Source organism: Sebastes fasciatus, chromosome 18, assembly GCF_043250625.1.
Source record: "Sebastes fasciatus isolate fSebFas1 chromosome 18, fSebFas1.pri, whole genome shotgun sequence".
Classification (NCBI taxonomy): domain Eukaryota; kingdom Metazoa; phylum Chordata; class Actinopteri; order Perciformes; family Sebastidae; genus Sebastes; species Sebastes fasciatus.
In genome coordinates, this window is record NC_133812.1 from 11,461,682 (window position 1) to 11,474,452 (window position 12,771).

Here is a 12,771-nt window from a genome sequence, read left to right on the forward strand (position 1 = left end):
TAAATTCATACATGTTATTCCTATAGTCTAAGACAGTCCGAAACATATTAGTAAACATGAACAACTCTCTCACAAACCCCAAAACCAGAGTGCTAAAACTCAAACTTGTGATGTCATAGGGTATACGGTGTGGATCTGCTCCATCGACGATGAATGGGGAGAGATGTTATAGATGACACTGAGAGGACCCAGGGGAACGTTCTGAGTATATTTTCTGTTTCACAACTGAGAGCACTACTATAGAATAAAGCTCATTTGGGTATAAAAAAGAAAACAAACATCCTGTCGGTCTACAAAATCAGTCTCCCATTCATTGTCTATGGGGCAGCTCCAGACTTTATATCCTATGACATCACAAGTTTGAGACCTACTTCAACGGTTTCTGGCTTTGAGAGAGAGGAGCTCATGTTCACACATATTGATTGAACTTTCCTATGCCATGGAAATAACATAGCATGTTGGAATTTTTTTAATTTAGGTGGTGTTCCCCTTTAATATTCTGAAATCAAAGGGACATGGCAACTCTACTAGAAACATCAGACATGTTTTAAACATTTTCCAAGTTTAATCTTACTACATAAAATACTTACTTAGAGACAAATACCAAGCTGAAGTTATTTTAACACCTTGTTGTAAACGCTCATTAGATAGCGTATAGTAAGTTTCTTGTTTTACTTTGACCTACTGTACTAAACATAGTCAGAAAAGCTTGAGTTTTACAATGCAATGGATACAGTGTATTATCCTCAGTTTTTCCTTCCAAAGAAATGGTTTAGAGAACCTGACTGGACACGATTAGAGTGGAATGATACCAACACTGATAGGATTGATAGCAACAACTACAAAGATAAAACTTAGATTGTGTTTCCTTTAAAAAGTTGAAGCCTCACAGTCTAAGAAACACTGCCACAGTTTTTACAACTTTGCCACGAGACCTTTGCAATCTCACATGATCTTCTGAAGCATTTAACTAAAGTGCAACATGTCTGTGTGTGTGTGTGTGTGTATGTATGTGTCGAATGTGTTGCGGGAGGTGTGTAGATGCGTCACTGACACAAAGGGGTGTGAGGCTCACCAGTTGTGGAGGAGATGTTGACGTCGATGCTGATCTCGGGGATGCCTCCTCCCTTCAGCGCCGCCACGCAGGTGTACGTGCCGAAGTCGGTGAACTTGAGGTCTATGATGTCCAGGTTGGTGGTCCCCGGGGAGATGTCAGGGTCCGTCTGGGTGATGACCATACGCTCTGAGCTCCGCAGGGCACGGCCGTTCTTCAGCCAGCTAAACGTCAGCTCCTCCGGTGGGGTCGCCTCCACCTAAAAGGACAATCAGCGCAATGTTATTTGTGTTGCATTGATGAGTAACTTACTGTAACTTGTTGTTATATAATACATTAGGGCTGTCAAAGTAAACACGATAATAGCGCGTTAATGCAAATTGTGTTTTAACGCCACTAATTTCTTTAACTAATTTACGGAACTTGTGATTTTTAGGTTGCAACAGGATCAGTTCAGAAGATACTGGCATTATATGATACTAGAAAACCAAAGGAATCCATTGGTACCGTGTCAAGGAGGCAAAGTAACGCTCCAAACTTGCGCTAAATTTTAACAAGGAAAAACTGGCAAAACCATTTTCAAAGGGGTCCCTTGACCTCTGACCTCAAGATATGTGAATGAAAATGGGTTCTATGGGTACCCACGAGTCTCCCCTTTACAGACATGCCCACTTTATGATAATCACATGCAGTTTGGGGCAAGTCATAGTCAAGTCAGCACACTGACACACTGACAGCTGTTGTTGCCTGTTGGGCTTTTATGCTAAATGCAGTACCTGTGAGGGTTTCTGGACAATATTTGTCATTGTTTTTTGTTGTTAATTGATTTCCGATAATAAATATATACATACATTTGCATAAAACAAGCAGATTTGCCCACTCCCATGTTGATACGAGTATTAAATACTTGACAAATCTCCCTTTTAAGGTATATTTTCAACTGATAAAAAAGTGTGATTAATTTGCCATTAATCACGATTAACTATGGACAATCATGCGATTAATCGGGATTAAACATTTGAATCAATTGACAGCCCTAATATGCATATATGTGTGTTTACTCTGTTAGTGCAACTATACCTGACAAGATATCTTGACTTCACGTCCAATCTGGATGTTGTCGTCGTTGTGGTAGGGGTCGGGAGTGATCCAGAAACGCCCCTTCTTCAAAGCTGTGAAGAGATAATCCACTTAATAAGAGTTACATTTGTACAAGTCTGCGACAAGCTGCTGGAACAAACCCTGAAACATTTCCTGTAGGTTATGGCTCTGCTTGTCATATTGATGTGATTTCTGAGATGTAATCCCAAAGACAGGACTTTATGGATTTTTAATATCGATTTTTTTTTACTTTGCTCAATGTCCACACTCGGGCTGTAAATCCTTGTTATGCATCTCCAGCGGATATACTGTAAGCCTGACTGTGTTACCCGTTACCTGCTCTGCATTTGAGCACTTTGTTCAAATGCATAGAAAGCCTGGATTGTGTCACAGCTGCCTAACCGATCTGAGCGTAGCATTGTGAGGAAAAACACATTTCTTGCTCATTTAGATGTGTCACTTCAGTACCGGGGGTCGTGGAATCATAACAGTGGTATTAAACCGCGAGTGTAAGAGTAGACATGGATATGACAACTGTAACCGTTCTTCTAAAACAACAACGGCAAGTTTAGCTTTTGAAGCCTCAGAAGGGTCAAACAGAGAACTTAAAAGACAAAGTAGAATGGTATGTTTGTTTTGAAGACTAAAGCTTTGAATCGACATTAATATTGATAGCTACGGACTGAAGAACCCTACAGCACTCCGGCAGGTTCGCACACACACACACACTCCTACAAACACACACTGTGAAATTGGAGAGCTACCTAACAAAATATCCACCATTTCTAATCCAATTTGGTTTGCAAACTCCATTTTCAAAGCATAGCTTCTCTGAAGAGAAAAAAAAAGAAGATGATTTCATTATAATGCATGCTGTATTGGTTCCAAACCCCTGCGCCTACTGTTCAATTCATCTCCTCAGCACAAAAAAAAAAGCTGTATGGAAATCACCATGGAAATCTTTTCATCTAGCAATTCCCGAGTGACATTATCATATTCAGTTTGGTAAAGGGAAAACGAAAACAAAACCTGCGTGTCAGATTTAAACACAGGAAATTGAATGTGCAAAACACTGTGATGCCTGCCGAGCTGCACATTGAGGGGAGAGAACGAGTGACACACGCCTCCTTGACATGATCTCCCTTCCTCGCGTTTGAAATCAGCGTCGGCAGCCGCGCAATCCTATTTCTGACGCGTGTCAGATACAAATATTACAAATCATGTCAACACGCGGATGCTCACAAATGCCGCTGTGCGTATGCGTTCATCCTCGCGATGCCATACATTCTTATTCTCCGAGGCGCTGCCGATCAATCCCGCTGTATATGATTCAATGGCGCTGGCATGGAAACTGTGGCAATTAGCATAATATTGTAAGCAGCATATGTCTGTGACCTTTATGGAAGATAATACAAGGCATTACCTGCAACCCACGTTCATGTCCCATCTGGGCTCAGCTCTGCATCACAGTGTACATCTACTACCTACACACCAGGATTCAATTTCTTCACACACTGTAAAAGGTTAATGAGTCAATACGAACTCAGTGGTGGAAGCCATTAAGCGTATCTGTAAGGAAACACAGATTTCCTTCAATTATACATGTCAGAAAGTGAAACGCCCGGAGACAGAGTTGCACTTCTATCTTGACAGTTTGAAAAGGATTTTGCGTCTCAGCAGAGTTGGTAGCTGCTTCTTAAGAAAGCATTATCTCATCCACCAACACACACACACATACGTATTTCACAAGTCATTGTGCTGTCACAGGTGACAGCGGATAAACATTTGGATTAACTGCTTTCCTCTGTTTGCGTTCCTCCGGCTCAAGTGTATTCTTTTCTCAACTTCAACAACTGTGACACAACTAGGCACTTCACAATCACCGAGCCGGCTTTGCTTTCCTGTAAGGCCAGATTTAATCTTCGTTCGCGAAGTCAGTCTGTCAGACGAATGAACTCGGGTCATTCTCTTCAGTTGCTTATAGTTATTTCTTTCTGTTGTGAATAGCCACACGGGGAGTGTAAACCGCTCAAACGAATTATTGTCAGGAAAAACAATGTTGGTACTGTAAGGCTGAATAAATGGTTTTCCACATCACTTATGGTCCGTCCTTGACAACAGGTACTGTATTATGGAAGACGGAACCTGCCAAAATAATACATAAATAATTAAATGACTCAATAAATAAATACATATGCCATTAAATGTACCAAAAATAATATAAAAAATAAATGTAGGCATTAATTAATTGATAAAATAGGACATAAATTTATATTTTTGTTTTAATTTGCTACTTTATTTATTTACCTTTGTATTAATTCCCAAATCTATCTACTCTTCTATTTATTTCTAACTTTTAAATGTATTTATTTATTTTTGCATTTATTTTTAAATGTATTTATTCATTATTAAATTGTATGTATTTATTTATTTATTTCTGCATGATTTTCCCTTTGCATTTCCACCCATTTATTTCCTCAAATTTATTTCTGTATTCTTTCTTTTTATATTTCTTTATGCATTTCTGCCCCATTATGCAAATGAGGGGGCTGCCATTCAAAGTGCATCATGGGATCAGAGTGTGTAGATTGACTATAGAAGAGTAGATAGATAGGGGAATTAATAAAAAGAAACAGAAATATCAATTTATGTCACAATTTATTAATTAATGAATACTTTAAATATTGTTTGCTACATTTAATGGCATATTTATTAATTTATCGATTCATTTATTTATTCATTTTTGATTTTGGCAGGTTCCGTCCTCCATACTGTATAAGTCTGTACAGTAAATGGTGTATGTGATGCCTCCTTACACAATCCCCTAATACAGTGCTTTATTGGGTTAAAGTAACTATTGCATATATCAGTGATTGGTTGGCTTACTCTGAGAAGAAACTGGTCAGCAGCTTCAAACAATCTCCAGATATTTAGCTGTAGAGTCTCAAGAAAGATAAACTGAGACAAGAAACATGATGTTTCTGCTGGTGGCTCAACCACCGTCTTTTTAAAGTCAGCAAATAATATTTGCAATTCTGTTTCATATTTGTTTTGTTGCTGACAGTTTTAGTTCTTTGGGATACATTTTTATTTGCCTAAATTGAATTTAAAATCAACTTGTACATTCAGAATGACATTTACATAATCTCAATAGAATAATCTTTCCACTTCTGCATAATGTGTTTAACACATCCCCCCTTTCCTTTGTGTTTACTGTCAAACACATTGTCTGCGTCACCTCTTTTATGAGAGTATCAACAGAAGTTATCCCAATATACGTCAGCTGGTGCAAATTAACCTCAGAAAAGTCAGACATGAGCCTCTCATTGCTCACCTTTCTGAATAACTGTGCATTATTTAACTGTTTAACATTTCAAATTGAAAGAACATGAATAAATATATGGACCTTTACATTGTAACCGTTGCTGAATAGATGGGCCAGCTTTCAGGGCCGCACGCTCTAAGAGATGTAAAGAATCTTTGCTGCTGGCATTTGTGGTACTGGTTGCCTTTTCATAGGAAAGGCTGGTGTTGACTGATCTGGATAACGAATCAAAATGGAACTAAAACATAAAATTGACAGAAATAAAATATAATATTCATAACTATGTTTTCATTAGTGTATAATCACCGGAAACTAAGAATCGTGTTTTCGTTACCTTAGGATGAGCCGTTAATATCTACATAGGGAGCGGGTCCTCTTCACGGAGTCCGCCATGTTGGTCAAACCAAACACTGGCTCTAGAGAGAGTCTTTCTCGTTTTTGCGTTACCTGAAGGCTGCTCTAGTTCTCTGACATGCTTGTGAAACTGCGGTAACGAGCTGCAGAGTGCTCCTAAAGTAGTGTTATTATGGTAAGGATGGCCTCTGAGCGAGGTGAACGGCGTTACCATGGTTTTGCACTTGGCGGCTCACATTACCGCAGTCTTGGAAAAGGAGGAGTGAGCGGAGGGGTACTCAATTGTTTGCAATCTGCAACCACACCGCTAGATGCAGCCAAATCCTACACACTGTTCCTTTAAAAAATAAGACATATGGCTGGATCGTTTATGGTCAGTCTGTGAATTTATGGCTAAACTGTTACACAAATAGTCAGCGGTCATGTCTGTGATGTTAAATCCAGCGGTAAATGCCCACCAGTCCCGGTGAGGACACTAGGGGACACGCTGCTCCACTCAACTGGCCGTTCAAGTGGTGACGTACCCTATCGTGGAATGTACATGATTGGTCCCTGGTTTTCTGCTTGCCGTTTCAAACAGGAAACAACATGCGGGCCGGCTGGTACTTTCTGATATTCCGTCCAAATAATCCACCAAAATATACTTCTGAAAACATTTTAAGCAAGTAATAGGCTATGCCACGGCTGAATCTCGTTTCATTTTAGAACTAAATCACCTAGTTTGACAGCTTGGTCCAAGTTTCGTGAGCTCTACATGCTCATTTGCATGAAGTTTTTTTCAACTTAATGCAAATACAGACCCCCTCCAACTCGCCGCAACACTCCCACCATTTACTGGGTGACTGCTTCTCCTGCTTTCCATAGGAAATGAATGGAAAGCGTTGAGACGCCCTCCGTCACCGGATCTGGTGATGAAAACGTAAACAAAGGACTGTTCCCGCCTTTTCATTTTACAAGAGCAACGGTCAATGAGGAAACCCTTGGTCAACCAATCGTGTAACTTCGTCACTCACTCAGTGATGGACTTTTGCGTTTGTAAGGCTGACCCTTGGCGGTCCAGCCAAAAATCTGTTCATTTTTCCATCACTTAGTCCAGCTACTGAGGGCATAATGAGAAAGTCGCCAAAACGTATTATAATGTACCTCTGCTTGTATAGTTAAATTACATATATACTATATATATTGACTTATCTAATATAAAGCCTGTAGCCAGAAACGTAGGAGTGATTTTGACAGTGACCTGACTTTGGAGGAGCAGGTAAAGAGAGTTGTGCAGTCCTGCTTCCTTCAACTCTGAAAGGTATCCTTTTTAACTCATGCTGATTTATATTCTCGTCTAGTCTATTGCAACTGTCTCTTTTTAAAGAACAGAAAGGCCTAGCCCATAGCTATACTGCTGACCTTTTAACTCTTTACGAGCCGTAAAGTAGCCTTAGATCCTCAGGCAAGGCCCTGTTGGTTGGTCTACGGGCCAAGATCAAGACTAAAGGTGACTGCATTTTCTCTATTAGGGCGCCTGTACTCTGGAACGAACTACCTGAGGAAAATAGACTAACACAATATGATTAATCTTTTAAATTCCTTCTAAAAACACACTTTTATAAACAGGCTTTTATGTGAATCACTCCCTATGCACTGTCGTTTGGGAGTTCGGAATCACTGAAGGGTCTTTGTTTTTCTTGCATTTCTGTTGTATTACCCATTACTCCTCTTTTTTTAAATAATTTTCCAGCACACAGTTGTAATTAAAGTTTTGATCTGTTCTTAATTGTAACTCTGTTTGTTAATGTGTTTATTTGTATCAGTTTACCTCATATATTACCCTTTATTTCTATTTTTTTTTTATTGTTGCTGCTTTTGGGTTTTATCGTACATATTTTTTTAAATTTAATTCAATCTTTATTTAACCAGGAAGTTCCTTGAGATTAAAATATATTTTTGGAGAGAGACATGGCCAAGATAGCACACCAATACAATATTACAAAAATTATAAAATAAAGCATGTCAAAAACAGACTTAAACTTAGAGAAGTGCTGTACAAAAAAAGTTATTATATTAAACTAGTCAATTATCATATTCTCCTTTTACTTGCATATTTATGATAAAAAAAGTTCTGGACTGATCGCTGACATAAGGGAAGAACAGATTATAGTCCACACTGCGCATGCTCCACTCTTTAAAATATCTGATATAGGTTTTTGAGAGGTCATTTGTGGAAAATTACGGTACAGACTTAGTGAGACTTGTGTACACATTTGTAGATCAACTGCTTCCATCACTTGCCTGCAGATTTAGATGCCACAACCAATAGACTGTATATTAGAAGTGGACGTAGTTACTGTGACGTCACCCATTGGTTTGTGGACTGCTGTTTTCGAAGCCTTGATTTCGTCATTTTTGCCATCGCCATCTTGGTGTTTTGCAACCAGAAGTGACACAAGAGGGTGGAGCTAAGCACAACCGAACGCTGAATAAGACATTTTCAGACAACCAAAAAGGTTATAATTAACTTTCATGAACTGAAAACACACTGTTGCCTTGAACACAGACTTGAAACTAACGATTGAGACCATAAACTCATGTTTACAATGTTTACTGAGGTAATAAATCAAGTGAGAAGTAGGGTCATTTTCTCATAGACTTCTATACAGACAGACTTCTTTTTGCAACCAGAGGAGTCGCCCCCTGCTGGCTATTAGAAAAAATGCAAGTTTAAGGCACTTCATTGGCTTCACTTCGCGGACCCGGAGGTAGCCCACTGCCATAACCACTGATCTTGCCTATTCGTTAAAACGAGAGAACTGTCTGATTAAATTTCAATGGTCTTTTTTCCACTCCCTACTTTTCCCACACTTCCCCTCGCTTCAGCCTCCTCTTGTTTCCGCACAGACCTGCAGTGCACGTTGGAATGGCCAGTGCTGCATATGCGCGCTCATGCATATTTCAGAATTGCCCCCCTCCCCTCGCTTCCTTCACATTCAAACCTCCTGTCCTGCAATTTTATCTGACCATAAATATTGAATAGTAAGTAGGCATTCCTGTAAATCAACTACATTTGTGTACAACAGAGATAAGTGGGCATTACTTCACCTGGTTGTAGTAAATGTCGCTGGACAGCTGCAGTGACTAAAATGGTGCCTGTTTCCTTATGCATGGGAGGGAATCTAAAACTAGAGGTTTCTTAAAAGGGATTCTGGTGAGTGTGTGAGGTGAGAAGAGCAGAGTTGGGAGACTTTATCGGGTGATGGCACACTGTCATTCCTCCGTCCCCATTTCTGATTCACGACAAAGGTTACATGCATCTTTAACGATGGCTCCGCTCGGAGACAGAGCTTTCCAATTTGCTCTGGAGGTAAACGGTGTCTCCGACTATTGTTTCCACAATTTACACAACATCATTAATAACTTACAAGAGTAAGTGCGTACGCAGTAGGAGTTAGTGAGTCTGTATGTACATAAGTATGTCAAACTGTATGTAGGGTAGACACAATATCGTGCACATCTGTGCAAAGCAATATCTGTCTTCATTAGCGGATTTGCTCAGTTGTTATGGCGATGGGCCTGTTGAGCTCTGATCCATCTCCATGACAACTGAGTAGGGGTGTGTATCTCTCCCTCTCCCTCTCCCTGGAGTCCACACAAAACTTTGTAATGATACAATACCGTGTTATAAAGATCATCTTTACTGTTTGCACTGTATGTTAAATATTAAAGGCTTGCAGCGGGATTCATTTACGACACACCACGACTTATTAGCAAGGCCAGTGTAGTGGCAGCTCCTTCATTAGGTGCAAACGAAAGCAAGAAATCAACAGCAGAATAAGCAAAATTTTAAACACACATCATCTCAGGCACCAGTGTAGAAAAACCCCAGCGTTATTTTTAAAAAACATTGGCAGTATCACAGGCGCTGGGGCACAAAACACAACTCAAACCTACGCATAAACAAATTCCACATGAATTATTGATGAATTTTGGAAGCTGGTTTCCTTTTATCATCGTCAGAGCTTCCTGTCATTGAACCCCTGACTGTGGCAACATGCCAAGGAGTAAAACATCCACTATGGAGCCACTTAGGCGCTACTTTCTTCACGGCGATATCAAGAGAAGAGATGGGAGGCTCTGCTTGTGCTTACAGTACATTTGCATTTCAAGTCTCCCGTGTCCCATTTCGCTTGAGAGAGTGCACGGGGTTCAACGGTGATCCAGTGGATATTCAAGGCATTCTTTTGGATCATTACCGAACAAATTACAGTGCTCCTGTGTTCCTTGTTTTGTATTACAGCAAAGTGAAGTGCCTTTCCCCGCAGCGAGCCTGTATGATTCTCCATAGCTTTAATAGCCTGTGGGAATAATGGGTGGCCTGAACATGAAAAGCGCAGATAATCACACAAAGAGAAAAGCCCCGGTTGTGGCCTTCTTCTACAGAGAGCTCATGTCACACGCCGGGATTACAATACCACCTCAGGGGAGCTTCTTAGCAGGGCAAAAGTACACACTTCCCTGACATACTGATTATGACATGCACGTATGTAGGGACAAGACAATTATGCGCACACACAAATGCAGCAAGGAAAAAGATGTTTGAATGTGTGTCTCTCTCCAGTGCACTCTCCCCGCCTTTGTCTGGTAGCGAAGAAAAACGTGTCTCACTCTGAATCATTATCCTCCCGTCTACCCGTCACTTCATCTCATTTTTTCCCCCCCAGTCACTCCTGTCTGTCCGTCTCTCAGCAGGCATCACACTGCGCTTTCCATTCACTCTTGCAGAGAATATCACCATGTGGAGCTGAACTCATCTCTTGGAGCCAGATGGATGTCTCTCTAACTGCCACTCTCCTCTCATGCGCTCAAGGTTAAACACAAAAAAGGACAACAGGCGTTAGCATGGCTCGAAACACAAAGGCGTTCACACAAAACGCACATTCGTACTGCCATCCGAACACCTTTTTATTTTCCTATTATCACTCCACGCGTCTTCGCATTAGCGACCGACACGTTCCCACCATGCATCAGCACCTTCGCAATATCACGGCCACTCACACATGTCTGTTCTTTAGCGGGGAAAAGAGAGTCCTAATTGCTACTCTCGACCTTCAGGCTGACTTCTGGCTTTAATTTATGTCAAAAACGATTCGCATGCACCGAATGCACAAACAAAACAGGCACGTGCACATGTACAGGCACACATACAAATACACACAGGCGGTCCTCGGGGCTGTAGCCCAAGAGACTGGCCTGCCGGTGCCAGTTCTGGCCATCCAGCCATTAAATCTGGCATTCATGAATGGAAATGTATTCAGCTTTCGACCAGAATTTATTCCAAAGCAAATTTGATAAGGGTCATTCACATGTTGATTCACATGCTGACAGCCGGGTTTTTACAAGGCACGTCATGATTGTTTTCTCGCCATCCAAACAGTCTAAATATAAACAGCGGGGAGCACACACTGGAAAAAGATTGCATTTTTGCTTTCTCTATAAATAACAGCAAGCTTCCAATCAGAGTTCCAAAAGTGTGGATGATAGCTATGTGTGTGTTTGACTTTGTGTTTATGCTCGATTGTGTGTGTGGGTGTGCGGAATTAGTTGTGTCTACGTTTTGCAGGTCGGAATGATGGATGTCTCGGGCGTAAGCGCTTCATACCTGAATTTGTCAGGAACCCCCCGGAGGAATTGTCGAGAAAATCCGACAACAACACAGCTGCGTTTGATTTTGAATCTTTGATAGCTACAGCAGCGCTCATTTTTCCACATCACACGGAGGGGAAACACATTGCTTAGCGAAAAAGACAGGAAACACATGCACAGAGTCTGTGTGCGGGGAGACATGAACACAGAAATGCCAGGCCAGCTGTCCATTTCAACAACACCATGTACGGACAGTCCTGTCTCAATTCACCAACTCTCCGTTTGAGAGCTGCCTACTCATATTTGAGCAACAGAAGAAAGGAAGAAACAACCAGAGTAGAGTGTATTTGCATTGTCGCGGCAGATATATGACAAACTGGTGTGTTTGTGGAGGACAGAGTGGACTGAAGTGGCCGGTCGAGGCAGGGTATTGACCTGCATTTGAAGACGTGTTGCGCGGACTCTTAATCCATAAAAAGGATCTTGTCAGCAGGGCGATGTGATGCCAGTAGCACGCTGGGCCGGCTGTGGAGATGGCCAAGCCCTGGAAGGCAGTCTGGCTGGTGGGACAGTATGGCCAGAGAAGCTACCATCTGCTGGGGAGAGATGTGTGTTTTCACACAGACAGCCCCCTTTGGCAACAGCAGTTTGAGAGGGCTCGTCAAGGACTGGAGCGGAGGGCGAACAAGCTGAGATAGGCAACGTCGAGGCCACAGGGTGACCCTGCGAAATTAAGTCAGCGTAGCAGAACCAAATCAATTGGTATTTCATGTACACAGGCAGATACGACCGTGCATATCAACACAGACGCACACACCCAAAGACAGATATTTCTGAATTTCCTCCTTGTAATTCCAAACATTTCAGCCTTAACTCATCACGGTCACACGTACAACCTCAGCAATTAGCGGAGCATTTTTGATTTCTATCGGTTTTGTAGCCTACAGTCGAGATGTTCGGAAAATTAAAGCAACAGGCATATAAATATTATGTAAAAAATTTATTAGCAAGCACACAGAACGTATTCTCTCTTTCTGTTGCCTCTCTTTCTTGCACGCACACACACACACACACACACACACACACACACACACACACACACACACACACACACACACACACTAACAAAGAGCAACTAAAGGTCTGCCTGTGCTCTAGCCTCGAGTCTGGCTTATCCTCTTTCAATTCTCCTTTTTTCTCCTCACTTCAAAGTATCACGTCAGTAAAAAAGTTGCCAGTGGAGCGACTGTACTGTATGTTTCGTCAAACACAATTAAAAGAAATATGCAATTTTCATGTGCAAATA

The 12,771-nt window shown here is 41.3% G+C and overlaps 1 protein-coding gene and 1 long non-coding RNA gene across 3 annotated transcripts in view; both read right to left on the reverse strand.

Annotated features, from left to right (window-relative positions):
- The window catches only part of LOC141755882 (uncharacterized), a 490,132-nt gene that overhangs the window by 203,440 nt on the left and 273,921 nt on the right, over positions 1-12,771 (reverse strand). The window lies entirely within an intron of this gene.
- The window catches only part of LOC141755875 (MAM domain-containing glycosylphosphatidylinositol anchor protein 2), a 310,559-nt gene that overhangs the window by 86,731 nt on the left and 211,057 nt on the right, over positions 1-12,771 (reverse strand). For both annotated transcript variants that reach the window (XM_074615183.1, XM_074615182.1), the window contains exons 9-10: positions 2,135-2,226; positions 1,076-1,313 (exon numbers count right to left, since the gene is read on the reverse strand). In XM_074615183.1, the coding sequence (XP_074471284.1) occupies positions 1,076-1,313; positions 2,135-2,226 (330 nt within the window). The remainder of the gene's footprint in view (positions 1-1,075; positions 1,314-2,134; positions 2,227-12,771) is intronic.